This window comes from Kryptolebias marmoratus, linkage group LG3, assembly GCF_001649575.2.
Source record: "Kryptolebias marmoratus isolate JLee-2015 linkage group LG3, ASM164957v2, whole genome shotgun sequence".
NCBI classification, from domain to species: Eukaryota; Metazoa; Chordata; class Actinopteri; order Cyprinodontiformes; family Rivulidae; genus Kryptolebias; species Kryptolebias marmoratus.
In genome coordinates, this window is record NC_051432.1 from 4,322,417 (window position 1) to 4,338,784 (window position 16,368).

Sequence of the window (16,368 nt, forward strand, 5' to 3'; positions counted from 1 at the left end):
GGTACCAGGTGCCATCAATTTTGAACCTTTTCACAAGATTCTAATTTTCTGATATGATGAATTTGAGATTTTCATTTGTTGTCATTTGTAATCATCAAAATTAAACGAAATAAACATTTGAAATATATGAGTTTGTATGTAATGTATGAATGTAATATACAAGTTTCACTTTTTAAATGGAATTACTGAAATCAATCTACTTTTTCATGATATTCTAATTTTATGACCAGCACCTGTATACTAGTAAACTGAGAGTTTTGCCTTTTGACTCAACTCTTTCTTTGCCACTACTGATCAAAGCAATGCCCTCATTACTGCAGACGAGGCCCTGATCCATTGAACCATCTCCTGCTCCATCCTGCCATCACTCATGAACTAGACTCCCAGATACTTGATCTCCTCAACGTGAGGCAGAGACTCATTCCTGATTTGAAGGGAGCATTCCCCCCCCCCATTTCAGGTTGAGAACCATGGCCGTGGACTTCGAGGAGCTGACTCTCTTCCCAGCCGCTTCACACTCAGCTGCTAACCGTCCCAGTGCCCGCTGAAGGTCATGGCCTGAAGACACCAACAGAGCCACATGATCTGCAAAAAGCAGAGACGAGATCCTGAGGCTCCCAACCAGACACACTCCTCTCCATAATTGTGCCTTGAGATTCTGTTTATGAACACCAAAAACAGGATCAGAGACAAGGGATAGCCCTGGTGAAGTCCAGCCTACAATGAAAATGAGCTAGACTTTGTGCCAAAAATGCTGAAAAGGGTGAAGATCTGGTCCACTGTTCCACGACCGGATCCTCCTGGATCCCTTCCAATACCCGACAGTAAACTTTCCCAAAGAGGCTGAGAAGTGTAATCCCCCCAAAGTTGGAACACACTCTCCGGTACCTTTTTTTTTTTTTTTTTTTTTTTTTAAATGGGAGCCACCCCCTCGGTCTGACACTCAGCAGTTGTTGTCCTGGCACTACATGCAACACTGAAGAGACATGTCAACCATGACAGCCCCACATCGTCCAGAGCCTTCAGCAACTCAGGGCGAATCCTGTCCACTTCTTGCGCCCTGCCACCAAGGAGCTTTTTGACTACCTCAGTGACCTCTACCATGGCAATGGACTCATCTTCCCCCGAGTCCTCAGACTCTGCCTCCTCAAAGGTGGACATGGTGGCCGGATTAAGAAGAAGTGCTTCTCCCCTTGTTGTTTAGATAAGAAAAGTGTTTTTTTCTATTTTAAGTAAGATATTTTTTAAAAAAAGAACCACAATCTGTTTGCTCTTACAGAGCAGCTCGCTGTTTGTAAACTTCCACCAGGCTGCTCAGGTCGTTGATGTCGACCACTGATGGTCTGGCAGCGACGGCCTGCGGCTGCAGCCTCCGATCCTGTGACTCATTCAGGTACGACACGATGCCGCCGAGCCGCTGGCCTGCTTCAGCTTGCCGGTAGCTCTTCACCAGATATCTGCACGAAAACATCCGAGTGAAACAGTTTAGTGAACCATTTAAATTTGTGTCCATGGAAAACTGCACAAAAATACAATAATTTTCCTGCCTGAAAATGAAACGGCGTTGAGAAAATGGGTTTTCCAGGAAAGTTCTAGTTATTTGATTGTGATCGGTGATAGAATAAGTTTACAGTTTAAAACCTGATGTTCATTTACTAAATTCAGTTTTTAGACGTGATGCTGTTTACGTTTTGTCAAGCTTTACTTCACAGGAAAACAATAAATTATACTATATCAATTAGGTGAAATCAGTTTAGTACTTTGTACAAAGTTTGTTTGTTTTTTTTTTACTTAAGTAACTTGAATTGAGAGTAGATCTGTAAGTACAGCTGAAAAAACCAACACAAATGTTGGTATTTTTTTCTGTGTCAGTGGGGTTTTTTTCAGCTGATGTTGTGCTTTGTATAACCTGGATTTTATTTCAGTAGTGCCTCAACCCTGTAGCACTTTTGGAATGAGCATGAAATAAATGTAGTCTATATGGGCCACTTTCAGTCACCATTTCAGACTTATTGTGATTTGTGAGAATGAGAGCAGCTTTATAGTCTGTCCTACTTCAGGTGTTGCACTGGTGTTGATTCTGGGGGCTCAGGTGTACACTGAGATTGTTTATCAGAAGGCTTCAAGGTAATGGTGATGGTTTTTCCCCTCTTAACTTCAATATTCCTGAGTACTTTGAGTGTATTTATTACCTTTAATTAGATTAAAATTCAATAAAATTCTATTTTATTGAATTTGGTATTGAATTGGTAAGGCAACAAAATAATTAAAAAAAACACCAAGGAGGTGAAACCTGTTGCAACCCACTGTACATAAACGCCTACATAAAAGGTAATCACAAGCTGTTCACACGTGTTTCAGGCTCCGTGTATCTTATTTCATTCTGACTCCCAACACCTTCATTGTTTCTGTTAAACATTACATTCAGGTATGTAAAGGGGAAGTTTCTAAAAGCGTTCAGGTCCTCCCTTTCAGAGAGAAAATATCACATGGCAGGTTTCTAAAACAGAACTGCTGACCTTTACGGTGTTGATAACACAAAACGCGAGCAGCGTCATGGTGGATGTGCCTTGTGTTTGTTTTTACAGTGGGAGGAGTCAGGGTGTGTCTGCAGCGTTTGTGGCACGGTATCTGTAACACTGCTGCATGGGTGGTTGTTTAGGTCTGAATGCTTCTGCATCCAGACCTTTTCATGTTAAATGCTACAACAAAAATTACTTTCATGTACTGTCAGCAACAAGTGCCCTGTTCAAACTGAACAGACCCTCTGCTGAATAAACACTCCAATAAAGACATTTTTGGAGGGGAAACCCTGACAGGCTGGGAACTTTGTACACTTCTGCGTGCTGCTTACTTGCCAACATTTGGGAATGTCAATGTGGGACAATATAGCGTAACACCCCNTCACATTTTAAGTATTACATTATCTGTGTTTAAGTCTGTCTGCCCAAATATATACAGTTGTACATAAAAAGGTTTGCCAGACACAGCTTATCTATTCATCAGCTGATCGTGTCTTTAAAACATCATGCAAAAAACCCACTCCCAGAAATACACACAACCATCACAGATTCAACAGGATTTTCCTGAATTCTGATCAATTAATTTGAATTAAACACATATCATAGTTGCTTAAGATCAGGGCTCTCAAGTTTTGATCTTTTGATCTTTCTCTCCATCCTCTCAGCTGTTATATTGTAAATACTTATCAGTAAACAGCTGTAACTTGTTATTTATTAGTAGTAGTAGCTTTAGCTAACCTGAACATTTCCAGGCCTCCTCTTGAAAAGCTTTCATCTTTCATGCCTACATCTTTATCGTTCTGCCTCTCCATCTTTAGCTCTCTGTCATCAGATGACAACACGACTCACACGAAAACAATCGCGCTCCCGCGCGTGCTCGAGGGGGCACGCGCGGGAGCGCCACTGTGGACACAGAGTGGAGCGGGTCTCCTCTCTGCTGTGAGATTGACAGCTGTCAGTGCTTGGGAAGTGGGCAGGGCTTACGGTACGCTGCAGAATGAGTGCTTTCTCACATTTAGCCGCCAAAGTCACTAGATTTGACAATAGTCGCTTTAAAAAAATCCTAGAGGGATCTGAAAACTCGCTAAATATAGCGCTAAAGTGACAAAAAGGCCGTGTGCGTGTTTTTTTTGTGTGAGAAATACTAAGTGTGGCATGTGAGGGCCAAATGTCCCGCATCACCCTGTGCAGGACTTTTGGCTGTCCCGCACAGGGTGATGCGAGACAAGGGGCGGGGGGGCTAAATGCTGGACGGTTGGCAAGTATGCGTGCTGAGTGACCTGGCAGTCTGCAGCATCATGACTGTGTTCTCGCCCTCGTAGGTGCAGGTCGGGGTGAACTCAACGTAAATGTCTGGCAAGGCACTGCTTCGAGAGTAACCGTGGCCGCCGCACGACATGCGGCACACTTCGATAGCAGAGTTGGTTTCCCACGTGGTGAAAGCCTTCAGACCCGCAGAGAGGGCATGGAGCTGCAGATCAGAGGGGAAAAAAAGGAGACATCGTTAAACAAATGCCTGCTTTGATTCTCAGTCAGCTTTACCTTTCCTGACTGTTATCTGCTCTTTTTTTCCTGCATTACCTGGCTATAAATAATGCAACTACAAATGAGTCTACTCAGAGAGCGCTTCCTTCAACAAGCTCAAGGTTGTGTTTATCAATTTTAATGAAAGTGATCACTCTACAACCAATTTTTATGGATTTTGCCTCTGCCCATGCTATCGCTCTCTATGTTTCAGCTGGGTATCTTTTGCATGTTTGTGCTAAAAAACAAACAAACTATAATGACAGATTTTAATGAAACCTTCAGACAGCAATCATTGGAGTCAGCCCAACTCAAAGTGCTCGCCACAGCCAACTGATTTGGAAAACTCAAAAATGGCTATAACTCGGCCAGCTTTACAGATATTGAGCTAATTTTGGTGCAGCTGAAAGTAACTCCCACACATCCTCAGAACACAACATATCTCATGAGAACTTACAATATCTGAGGCGATCACATATAAAGGCATGTTGAAGGTTTGACCAAAACAGCTGCAACATTTTTCAACATGAGATGATTTTGGTCTAAAACTGGCATGAAAGGCAGTGGGTGATATGCATTCCTTCAAGGAATAGTAGGCCTTTACTTTTTTTTTTTTTTGCATTTAAACTGATCTAGAATTAAATGCTTGGATTAGTAATTTTATTCAATAAAAGAAATCTTTCCAACAACTCTGATCGGTCCATGAAAGATGAATCCAAATCCTTTCATGGTCCCTACCTCAGGCAGCTCGCTGAAATCCCCCTCGCTGATGTCTCCAGAGATGCGGTGGTACGTTTGTGTCATGTACTGTCCAATAAAAGTGAAGGCATAGGCCGTGGCCAGCAGCGGGAACAGTTTGTACTGCTGCGTCTGGTAGTCGAGGATCTGTGGTTCTGGCTCCCTGTGGATCAGAAACACACGCAGGTTGGAGGGTTCTCTGCTCTGTTTGACAGAAGACAACGTAAGAAGAGAACAAAATGTTTCCTGTAACTAATGTGTTGCTGGAGGACAAGAACGATTTTTGTGGATTTAAAGATGTCATTTAAATATCAGACGTCAACAGAACACATCTGATCAGGAATATATAGCGTCTCTTCAGGGTATTTTTCCTCATCATTTTGAATACATAATTAGTTAAATTAGTTAAACTAATTTAACTAATTAGTTAAATTAGTTAAATTGTTGCATGTACCATCTAGACTAGACAAATCCTAAAATCTAACATGTTTAAGGCACTTTTTTCATCTGAATTTTCACGATTTTCCAACTAACAGTTCTTGTTTTTTGTAATTTGTTTATAATAATAAACCCACCATGTAATAACCAGAACTTGAAAAAATATATATCATAGCTCTGAAGTACTACCACTCCGTTGTGAGTGCTTAACCCTAAGCTAGAGTTTGTATTGATTTTACACAAAAATATTAAGTAAATAAATAAATATAACTCCATGGGGGCAATAAAGTATATTTGATGTAATTTAACTGAGGTTTTCACATGCAGTTACTGATTTCTATGCAACTGTCTGCTGAAGCTTCATCTGTACTGTGATTTGTGCTGCCTGACCCCAGTTGGATCTCAGACTGGTGACGGACGGCGCTGTAGCGGATGGCGATGGTGCAGGACTTGGCGAGGGCCTGAGCTGACTCGCTGACAATCATGGAGCGGACAAACACCATGGTGCCGTAGGTCAGCTTGGAACTGGGCGGCTTCACGTAGGTCCCATCTGGCTCCAGCTGGTGGACAGAGACAGATTCAACGTTCCTTTAAATGCACTTTATTTTACACATTTAAACATTACTTAATATAATTACTATGAAGTTCTTCTACGTGTTTGTGCAGAATTAATCCTGAAGACGCTTGTTCTGATTTCAGTCTACCTGCAGTGACCTCACCTGCTGTAAACGGTACATTTAAGAGTAAACCTCAGCTCCACCTCAGTAACTAACAAAACATTATGAGCACCTATCTGAAAAATTGGCAGAGGTGAATTATGCATATAGGGTATATATATAGGGCATATGCATATAAAGATGCAATAGTCTGTCTGTTGTAAACAAATGGAGATAAGTGTGGCTATAGCATTGATTTTTGAAACATCTGAAAAAAAAATGTATTTAAAATATCATTTTATCTTTACCTTATTGTTAAACATTGGTTGTTAACTATATTGTTAATAGTTTACATGTTTTTATCTTCTTGCTGGGAGTGATAACATGTTTTTAAGTCAAAACACGGGGGAGCAAAAACATAGGTTTGCACGCCCACTCTAAAAAAATGTGAGAACAGCTGCTCCACTGATCAGGCACCCGTGCAGATGAACTCGCGATGGAGAAAAGGTATCAGGTACGTGGCCTGAATCAGAACTACAGAGAGTCTGCTTGAGTTTATTTTATCCAAATTGTTTTTCTTTGTTTTCTCCTGTTATTTTAAGCTGAAATATCAGAAGCCATTATGTCAGGATTTTTTTTTTTTTTTACTTTTTTTTTTTTTGCAGTCTGAAGTGCCTGTGGTAATAATAATAATAATAATAATAATAAATCCAATTTATACCGCACTTTTCATTAACAAAAATCTCAAAGTGCTACACAGTGCAATTAAAATCAAAGATAAAAAATCAGAGATAAAAACAACATCATAAAAAACATGTAGAAGCAGAATAGGCTTGCTTAAATAAAAAAGTCTTCAAGCCTCTTTTAAAATCAATCAATGGTTGGGGAGCTCTCAAATAATCTGGGAGAGAGTTCCAGAGCCGGGGAGCAGCTAGAAATCAGTGAAAGTAAAATGGTGATAAAAAGTAATTTATTAGAAATTAAATGTTTTTTTTTATTTCTAGTAAACTCTGTTTTTTGTGACATCTACATAATATTTGGAGGAAAGTATTTTTTTATGCATGGATATTTTGACACAAGACTTGTGAAAATCATGGCAATTTTATTCATACAGATATTTAAAAAAAAAAACAAGGTTGTGCTCTTGTGAAAATAAGTTTGACCCTCTTGTTTAAGGGTTAGCTTTAATGAGAAATTAGGTCATATATAGTTGAAGCACCGTTCTAAGGTCTGAAAAGACCGATGAGAAATCAGGCAGGAGAGATCTTAGTGGCAAAACTCTACAAACATTCTTAAAAAAGGACTTTTCCTAACATGTTAATGGAAGTTTTCTTAAAAATTATTGTTATTATCTTGTCTCGTTTTTGTGTCGTCTCATGTCTTCCCTGATGTGTTTGTGATGAATAGTCATATTTAGATTCTGCAGTGATGCTGAACTGCTCTCCGTGGCAAAATGACAACAAATTGCTCACATCTGCTGAACTCGATGAGCATGTTTGTGCTGCTGCTATATAATTAGTGCTATTTGCTTTGTCAATACAACGCTGAGAAGAAGTAAATAGAGGGGTGCAAATAATATGCTAAATCACCTTGGCATATTTCATGAGCATGTTCTCTCGCGGAATCCTCACGTTCTCCAGTTTCAAGAAGCCATTGTCGACTTCATTAAAGCCAAACTTGGGACCGATATCACCAACTACAATACCTACGAGGAAAAAGCAAAGGGAGTGTCCAGAGGAGGGTGAAAATGTAGAAAACAAACAAAAAGACAGAAGCTAAAAGACTTTAAAATAAACACCAGGTCCAGGAAAACGCCACAGACTGTGTTTACCTGGCATAGGTTCATGTGTGGTCATATCACGAACAGGTACGATGAAAGCATGCAGGCCGTGGCAGTTTCCAAGACTGTAGAGCTGGGCAATAACTATGGCGTGGTTGGAGGTCTTCCCAACTGGAAAGAGAGAGGAGATTTTTTTTTTTTTATTTGACAAATGGGTCTAAAGCAGGGCTGTCAAACTCCAGGCCTCGAGGGCCGCTGTCCTGGGAGTTTTAGGTTTTTCTGCTCCAACACACCTGATTCAAATGGTTTGATTACCTCCTCACCAAATCATCAAGTTCTCCAGGAGCATGGCAACAAGTGATCCATTTAAACCCGGTGTTTTAAAGGAAGAACACGTCTAAAACATGCAGGAGAGCGGCCCCCGAGGAATGGAGTTTGACACCCCTGGTCTAAAGTATGGGAGTACTTCAAGTTAGCTGTCAGTCAAAGGGTGGTTTGTGCACTCTGCAAGTTGTCCTTGTTTTTACTACAACAGAACAAGAATGATACACAGAGGCGATGATGAGCCGGCAGCAAAAACAAAACCACCAGAGGTTCATTTTAAGCTGCTAAATTAACTCTACGAAGTTAAACAGGTTGTCTGTCGGCTACATTTTCAAAAGATGACATGTTTGAGAACACTTTTATACTAACATCTAGGCTTATTGTTCCTCTGATTAACGCTGTGCCGGTGTTATGTTGAATTTTGTTCACTCTTCAAGATCTGATTCCCTGATTCTTCTTAACCTCGATTGTTTTTAGCAAAGGTGTTTTAAATAAAATGTATCTTGATCTCTTTTAGTTTGTTGTAGTAGGAAAGCACCTCCTGGTGGCTGAAAATTTACACTACAGATCTCAATAAGGGAACAACTCAACACAACACCTGTTGTATTGATTTTACTTCTTCTAGTTTTGAGCACATTTAATTGTGCAGATAATGTTAATAAATAAAGGAATATAAGTTCATACACACTCACTGGTCACTTTATTAGGTACACTTGTCCAATGGCTTGTTAACCCATATCTAATCAGCCAATCAAATGGCAGCAACTCAATACTTTTTGGCATGTGGACGTGGCGAGGACAGCTTGCTGCAGTTCAAACTGAGAATAAAAATGGAAAAGAAAGGAGATTTTGGTGAGTTTAAATGTAGTGTGGTTGTTTGTGCCAGACTGAGAATTTCAGAAATTGCTGATCTGCTGGGATTTTTACATGCAACCATCTCTAGGGTTGACAGAGAATGGTCAAAAAAAAGAGGAAATATCCAGTGAGCGGCATTTGGGTGGACTAAAAGGTTTTGTGTCAGTGGTAAGAGGAGAATGGGCAGACTGGTTCTAGATCACAGAAAGGCAACAATTGCTCAGATAACCACTACTTACAAACCAAAGTCTGCAGAAAACCAACTCTGAACACACAAGTACAAACTTGAAGCAGATGGACTAGAGCGAGGAGCCCACTGGGTGCTGCTTCTGTCAGCTAAGAACAGGAAACTGAGGCAACAATTCACAAAGATTCTCCAAAATTGGATAATTAAAGACTAAAAAACACTGTCTGGTCTGAGGGGTCTAGATTCACTGGACTCCAGCGGTCTCCACAGCCGTTGGATCTGTCCCATCAATCATCTTTGGGATGTGGTGGAACGGGAGATTTGCATCATAGATGTGCAGCTGGCAAATCTGCAGCAAAGGTGTGATGCTAACATGTCAACATAGGACCAGAATCTCTGAGGAATGTTTCCAACACCTTGTTGAATTTATGCCAAAAAGAATTGGGTCCAACCCAGTACTAGCAAGGTGTACCTAATAAAGTGGCCGATGAGTGTAACATCTGCAATTTATATACATATATGATATTAAAACTGTAGGCTAAGTAAAGAGAACATTTGTCGATGTTATTACATTTTCAATAGTTATGTTGTATTTGTTTCTCTCCGTTGTTTAACAGGCAAAACAATTTCTCTCCACAGTCCGCTGCAGTTCTCACCAACAGTATCCTTACAACAGGCTGAATATTCAGGCTCTTTATTCTTAAATACACAAATAATAGGAGGTTCATTTGTCATGCTGCAGTTGGCTCTTTAAACCCACCTCATGTTCTTTGTTTGCATTTATTTTTTTTGTAGTAAATGATAAATGCCAAAGTTGACTGTTAAAAAAATGAACTAAAATAAAATTGTGGCTTATGATTTTTGAAAAAAAAAAATTAGTAACTAGATTATTCACAATAAAAATGGTCATTAGTGGCAGTCTTCCTCTAGTCCTGCTCCAAACACTGTAACCACCTCAGCTTCCCTGGTAAACAGTGAATCAGTTTTAATCTCATGTCTTTAGTGATATGATTATACACTCAAAATGTGCCAGGATGTACTGAATCACTCCAGTTTATAGTACCGCAACGGTCGCCTTTTACTCAAAGTTACCAGCCTTTTATTATTCTAGAGGGGAGAAAACAAAAATCACTGATGTGCTCTGAAAGCATTTAACGTCAACAAGAAAAATTCCTTCTTTTTAAACACAGAAATACAAACGGACATCTGGGAGAAGACGTCTGAGATCTTCAGAGTGAAGACGCGACGGTGTGAATGTGCTTACGTCCTCCAGGCCACCATTTGATGGAGCTGACGGTGGGAGTGTTCAGGACGAACTCCTGAGTGGCCGGATCGAACGTGGCGGTGGTCTCCAGGCCTCTGAGGTGTGTGCCTAAAGGGAGACGGCCCGATCAAAGACCACCAAGCATACACAAAATGAAGAGAACACTGTTTAAAAGAAAATAAATACTATTAGACATTAAACAATAATGCGCTAGCTATAACTATTACATTAGTCCTGAAAGGATAATAATATCTTAGCATCAATCAACAAGAAATAAATATGAAATACAAAAACATGACACAGAATAGCATTAGGACATGTTTAGCCAATGAGAGGTCAAAATATACATAATTCTGAACTCAATTTATTTCAAAATAAAATTGGAAGCCAATTTAAATTTTCTTCAAGCTCTAACATAAAGGAGTAAAGTGATGTATCTTGTAGTGTTTGACAGATCTTAATATGCAGCAAACATAAGCTGAGAAAACTTTATTAATGCCAGTAGTAAAGTATGACATTTGAGCCGGTCTGAAGCCAAAGACAGATTACAAGCCATGCTTGAAAATTACAATCTAAGACTGTCAGAACAGGTAAAAGGGTTGGTGGAGGAGCAGGGGTTTATCTAAAATAATATCTGACACAGACTGGTGGGCAGAAGGTCTGACAGACAGGAGCTATTCTACAGGTCTACATGAAGACATTCAAAACAGAAACAAGGACTTTTTTTCACATTTTGGTAACCTTTAGTTGCTGCGGAGGTTCTTTGGCTTTTCAGAAATAGAACTGTGTTTTACTCCAATAAGTTAATGCACACATTTTTTCAGACTGTCTGTAAATGGCTGTTGTTTTTAAACAGAATAAAATGTAAATAACTGACAAATACAAATATAATATAAATATTTCACATCCGTAACTTTAAGTGACAAAGGAAAATAATTTGACCGTTTACAGCCTCTGAAGAATCGTTCAACTTCCTCTATTTAACAGCTTTTACCTGCACTTAAAACAATTTATGGCAAAAATGTTAACATTTTCATAATTACCTACTAAAAGTTAAGTCCAACTGATTTTGAAAGAAAAAAATTTACAGTCCCTTGTGAAAGAATGTGTCCTTTTTGGTAATTGTTCTACTTTGTTGCCTTAAAACCTCTAATTTAATTGGATTTTCAGTTTGATTAAAAGCAATACTTCCGCAAAAATACTTCAGGGTAATGAAGTAAAAAAGGTAAAAACATAGTTTTAAATAATTATATATATATAAAACTGAAAGAAATAGTGTGTGCATATATATTCAGACCCTAAAACTCCAGACTGAATAAAGCCTTCTCTTGGAGCAGATCCAGCATCAAGTCTCTTCAGGTTCTTCTTCTTCATGATCTTGATCTGAGGTCTGGGTTTAGACTGGACCACTCCAGGACCTTTACCTGGTTCTCCTTAAACCAGTGGAGTGTTGCTTCAGCAGAGAGTTTAGAGTCACTGACCTGCTGGAAGGTGGACCTTAGTCCCAGTCTCTAATCTCTGGAAGACTCAAACAAGTTCTTCTCAAGAATTTCTCTGTATTTTGCTCCATCCATTTTTTTTCCCCAGACCCCGCTGATGAAAAACATTCCCACAGCATGGTGCCGCCACCACCATGCTTCACTGTAGGGCTGGTGTTCTCAACATGATGAGAGGTGGTAGATTTGAACCAGACATGTCCTTGATGGACACAAGTTTAGTTTTAGTCTTATTGTGTCACACCACCTTCTTCCATGCTTTGGAAAAAAATTCCAAACAGTTCAGCTTTTCTTTTTCTTTAGACAAAGGCTTTTTTCCCCACCACTCTTTCACTCGTCCAGCTCTGTGCAGCTTCTAGTTGTTCTATGGTCAGATCCTCCCACCTCTGCAGAAGAGCTGCAGCTCCATCAGGGTTATCTTTGGTGTCTCGAATGTTTCTCTAATTAATGTCCTCCTTATCCAGTCCTGAGTTTTGGCGGACGACCCTCTCTTGGCAGCTTTGCTGTTGTGGCATCATCTTTCCATTTCCTTAAAATGGATTTAATGGAGATCTATAGGATGTTCAGGGTTTGGGAATTTTTTTTTTTTTTAATAAACCAACCTTGATGTGTACTTCTTCACAACTTTGTCTCTGACCTGTGTGGAGGGTCCCTTGGTCTTCATGATACGTCTTTCTTGGTGGTAGCTCTGACTACTTAGAGATGTTGAACTGATGATGATCCCAATGGCTATCAGAATAGGTTTATATTATTTGACACTTAAACTGCCCATAGGTGGATATTATTTATTTTCTGTAGCTCCTGAAGGTAAAGGTTGGGGCTTTCAAAGCAAAGGAGCTGAATACATATGCACACACCACCTTTTGGTTTCATATTTCTTTTAATTATTTAAAGTTTTTTTTCTCTATTAACTTCATTTACTTGGAGTATTTTTGCATGTTTACAGTTTTGACTATAAAACAAAAGCTGGTTAGGCAAATTTAATCCTCAAAAAGATTTTGTGCTCTCTACTGTGATCAGACGATCAGATCCAGCCCAGGATTCTCCACCAGCTGTGTTGAAATTTGACATTGAAATTGAATATTAGATGCAAAATGCCTAAGCACGAGTTAAACATTTTCCACTATTTTCTAGAATTTAAAAATTGGAATCTTTTAAAAACCAGACAGGAGGACTTTTGTTTTTGTTGGGGCCAGTCAGTTGTTGCGGGATCAATTATTTCCACACCTTTAAAGATTTGGTGTCTAATCATTAAGGCATATTTTTTTTGGGGGGGGTACACTGGTGTTCAGAACGGGTTTGTTTGTTTTACCATGGCCCATCTCAGTCTGAGCGTAGGTGCCGATGATCTCTAGGTTCCAGGTGGGCATGAAGAAACGCTCCATTTGCTCTGGGGTGGCCTGGTTGAGGAGAGTGGGCAGGAACATCGCCAAATGCAGGTCCAAGGGCGATGGCCTGCCTGGGTGCACACAACTTGGCCAAGCAAGAGGGCCGAAGACACGACAGAGAAGAAAAGCAGGTGGCGATGTGGAAAAGGAAAGAAGGAAGGAAATATTTTGGATTTAAAGCCAGAATGAAAGACGTTTAAGCAGTTGAGATAAAGTAAAATGGTCCAAATGGTTTCATTGACAGAGGAAAGTTGTGGTAAATTATTGCCATGGTTTAAACGGAGAACAGGTGGAGGAGAGGACAGAGATGTTGTGCAAGCAAACAAGGAAGCCAGACGTGACAAAGACAAAACAGCTTGTGAGCATAGCATGCATATTGGAAGTGCTGATTCAAACATACAGTATGATTCAAATTTACTTAAAAACCACTCATTACGTCCCCATTTTAATCTGCCTTCAGTGTCTAAATCAACCACAGATTCTGCTCTACAACAATAAGGAGAAAAAGAAAGTCAACCCTCTTTCAATTCTAGATTTTCACAAAATCAGGACATCATAAAATGACCTGCTTTTTACCAGATTTTAAAAGGATTAAAATTTCATCTCAAGTGTACAGAAATGCACAACAGATTCCACCATGTTATTATGAAACAAGAACAAAGCTGAAACAGAAAAGCTGAGCCCAAGTCCCCGTGATCCAGCAGCTTGTAGGACCACATTTAGTGGTAGTTGTTTGCTTTAGGACTCTATCAGTCTCCCAGATGTGTGTGGAGGACTTTTGGCCTACTCTTTTTTCCAATGCCAACTTCAAAGAACTGAATATTGCAGATATTTGTTTCTGAACAGCTTTCTTAAGGTCCCGCCAAAAGATTTCAGTCAGGTTGAGGTCCTGGACTTTGTCCGGAACGTTGCAGCACCGCTCGGTTGTAGATTTGATGGTGTCTTTGGGATCATTGCCCCGTAGTAGAACTCAGTTTGGGGAAAACTTTAGCTTCACAAATGATCAAACCTCCACTGATACTGTTTGTTTGATTTTCTCCAAATTGCTGTGAAGAATGGGTAAACAACCTTAGTCTTGTGTGTCAAAAAGACACGTAGTTCATTCGGATTAGTCGTGCCCCCATGTTCTTTTTGGTGAGAAGATGATTTTTTTTCCTGCAGCCATTTCAATAAGTCATACTTATTCAGTTTTTTTCTAAACGCTCTGTCATGAACTTTACTCTTAAACCTGCCAACTAAAGCCTGAAGAGTTTGAGATGGTGCTGTTTTCCTTTTTCCAACTTCTCTATGATCTTGGGGTGAATTTAATAAGACATCGACTGCTGAGAAAACTGGCAGCTGTTTCAAATGTTTTCCACTTGTGAATAATCTTTTTTTATGTAGAATGATTGACTCTAATTATTTGAAAATGGCCTTTAACCCTTCTCAGATTGATGGGCAGCAAAAGTTGCTTCTCTGAAGTCATTGCTGATGTCTTTCCACCCTGGCAGTGTGTTAACACACGCTTGTATGCTTCAGAGGTGCTCACACTGATGATGATGACATTTGATCATCCTACAGAGGCGGCGAGGGCGGACCTGGTTTTACACACAGCTTTTTGGGTTTGTTTTTGTTTATAAGTAATGTCATGGTGGAATCTGAATAATTTGGGATAGTTTTAAAGGCTAATTTTGTTTAAAAATGTGCGGATACACAAAATCCTTGAACTGAAAGAAGGGGCTTTTCTTTTTCCTATAATCTTAAAATGAAAAAACACAGATCCTATAATTTCTGAGTAAATGTGCACAGATTATTTACAAATTTACTCCCTTGATTCAAAAATAAGGAAGAAAAAAAGTGCCTGCCCTGGCCTACATTCTCTCTCACCCAGAATACAAAGAGACATTCAGAGGCCTCATTATGGAGTCTCAGACCACACGTCCTCGTCTCACAGTGCTGCCAGTTTACCTTCAAATTCTCACCAATATAAAGTTTTCACGATTACTTCCACCCGGGACGCAAACAGAGAAACCAAAGACGAACTAGCCTTTAGAAAATAATTACACAAAAAATGGTTTGCAAGCTTTGTTCATCATATGTCAAAGATGGAGAACAATTACAACTTCAATAAGAAAGCACAAGCTTCTGTGTTTTATCGTCACATTGGAGGGAAATGGGAGAAATGGGAGCGCTGGGACTGGGAATGCTGTGACAATAATGTTAATGATGATGGATTTTGGAGAAAACAAAACTAGTTTAGTTTTAAAAGTGTTTTAAGTTTGTATTAAACCTCTGTCAACTTCAGCTGAACTATGTTAGGAACAGCAGAACAGATGCACATAAATTATACGGAATAAATTAAAGGGATATTTGAGACATTCTGAAGAGGGGTTTTGTGTAAAAGTTGTGAGCAGTTAATCTCTTACCTGTTGCAGATAGCTCTTTGAACAACCTCAAAGAGCTATCTTTAATGGGTAAGATAATAATTGAGAAATACGAGTTTACCTTTAACAGTACTGATGAGCTAATGGCTAGTTCAAATGTAGCCAAGTGGGGGGCGCTAGTGAGCACCGAATGGAGTAGACGTGTTCTTTTTTGGCTCCTCACCACTTAAAAGTAATTTTTTATTGTACATCGATTTTTACCTTATATTTCGGTAATCCCCGTGCCGTGACTAACTGTTTTGATATTGAGGATGACTAAACCCAAGACGGATAAAGGAAAGAAGCAGGATAAGGCTTCAGAAGAGACGACTGAGCAGCACGTGCTGGAGCTAGCTAAGCCAGCAGCTATCGCAACAGAAGCTGAACCGGCATGTGAGCATGATGCGGGGTCCTCTACCATCCTTGCTGCAATAAATAATATGAGCAAGACAATGAATGATCGATTCAACGATCTTGAAGCAACCCTAGCTTCAACCCAGGCATCCTTATCGAATCTCGTCGACCGGATTAAGGAGGTGGAGGATGCTACATCCAATCACGAGGGCCGCATTTCCAAGCTGGAGGAGACCTGCGCCAGGATGCGGGCAGTGAACGAAGCGCTTCTAGTGAAAATTACCGATTTGGAGGCCCGTTCCAGGCGGCAGAACATTAAAATCATCGGGTTGCCAGAAAAGATCGAGGGTGGACGTCCGAGAGAGTTTCTGATGAAGTTCATTCCGGAACTGCTTGGTGCAGAGCATTTTCACTCGCCGCTGGAGGTGGACCGGGCGCAT

The 16,368-nt window shown here is 40.0% G+C and overlaps 1 protein-coding gene across 2 annotated transcripts in view; it reads right to left on the bottom strand.

The window, feature by feature from the left end:
* The window catches only part of acox1 (acyl-CoA oxidase 1, palmitoyl), a 36,063-nt gene that overhangs the window by 6,166 nt on the left and 13,529 nt on the right, over positions 1 to 16,368 (bottom strand). The window contains exons 3-10 of one of the 2 annotated variants that reach the window (XM_017437759.3): positions 13,097 to 13,257; positions 10,289 to 10,396; positions 7,710 to 7,829; positions 7,468 to 7,583; positions 5,613 to 5,782; positions 4,785 to 4,947; positions 3,803 to 3,993; positions 1,278 to 1,457 (exon numbers count right to left, since the gene is read on the bottom strand). In XM_017437759.3, the coding sequence (XP_017293248.1) occupies positions 1,278 to 1,457; positions 3,803 to 3,993; positions 4,785 to 4,947; positions 5,613 to 5,782; positions 7,468 to 7,583; positions 7,710 to 7,829; positions 10,289 to 10,396; positions 13,097 to 13,257 (1,209 nt within the window). The remainder of the gene's footprint in view (positions 1 to 1,277; positions 1,458 to 3,802; positions 3,994 to 4,784; positions 4,948 to 5,612; positions 5,783 to 7,467; positions 7,584 to 7,709; positions 7,830 to 10,288; positions 10,397 to 13,096; positions 13,258 to 16,368) is intronic. The other variant, XM_017437760.3, reaches the window with a different exon arrangement.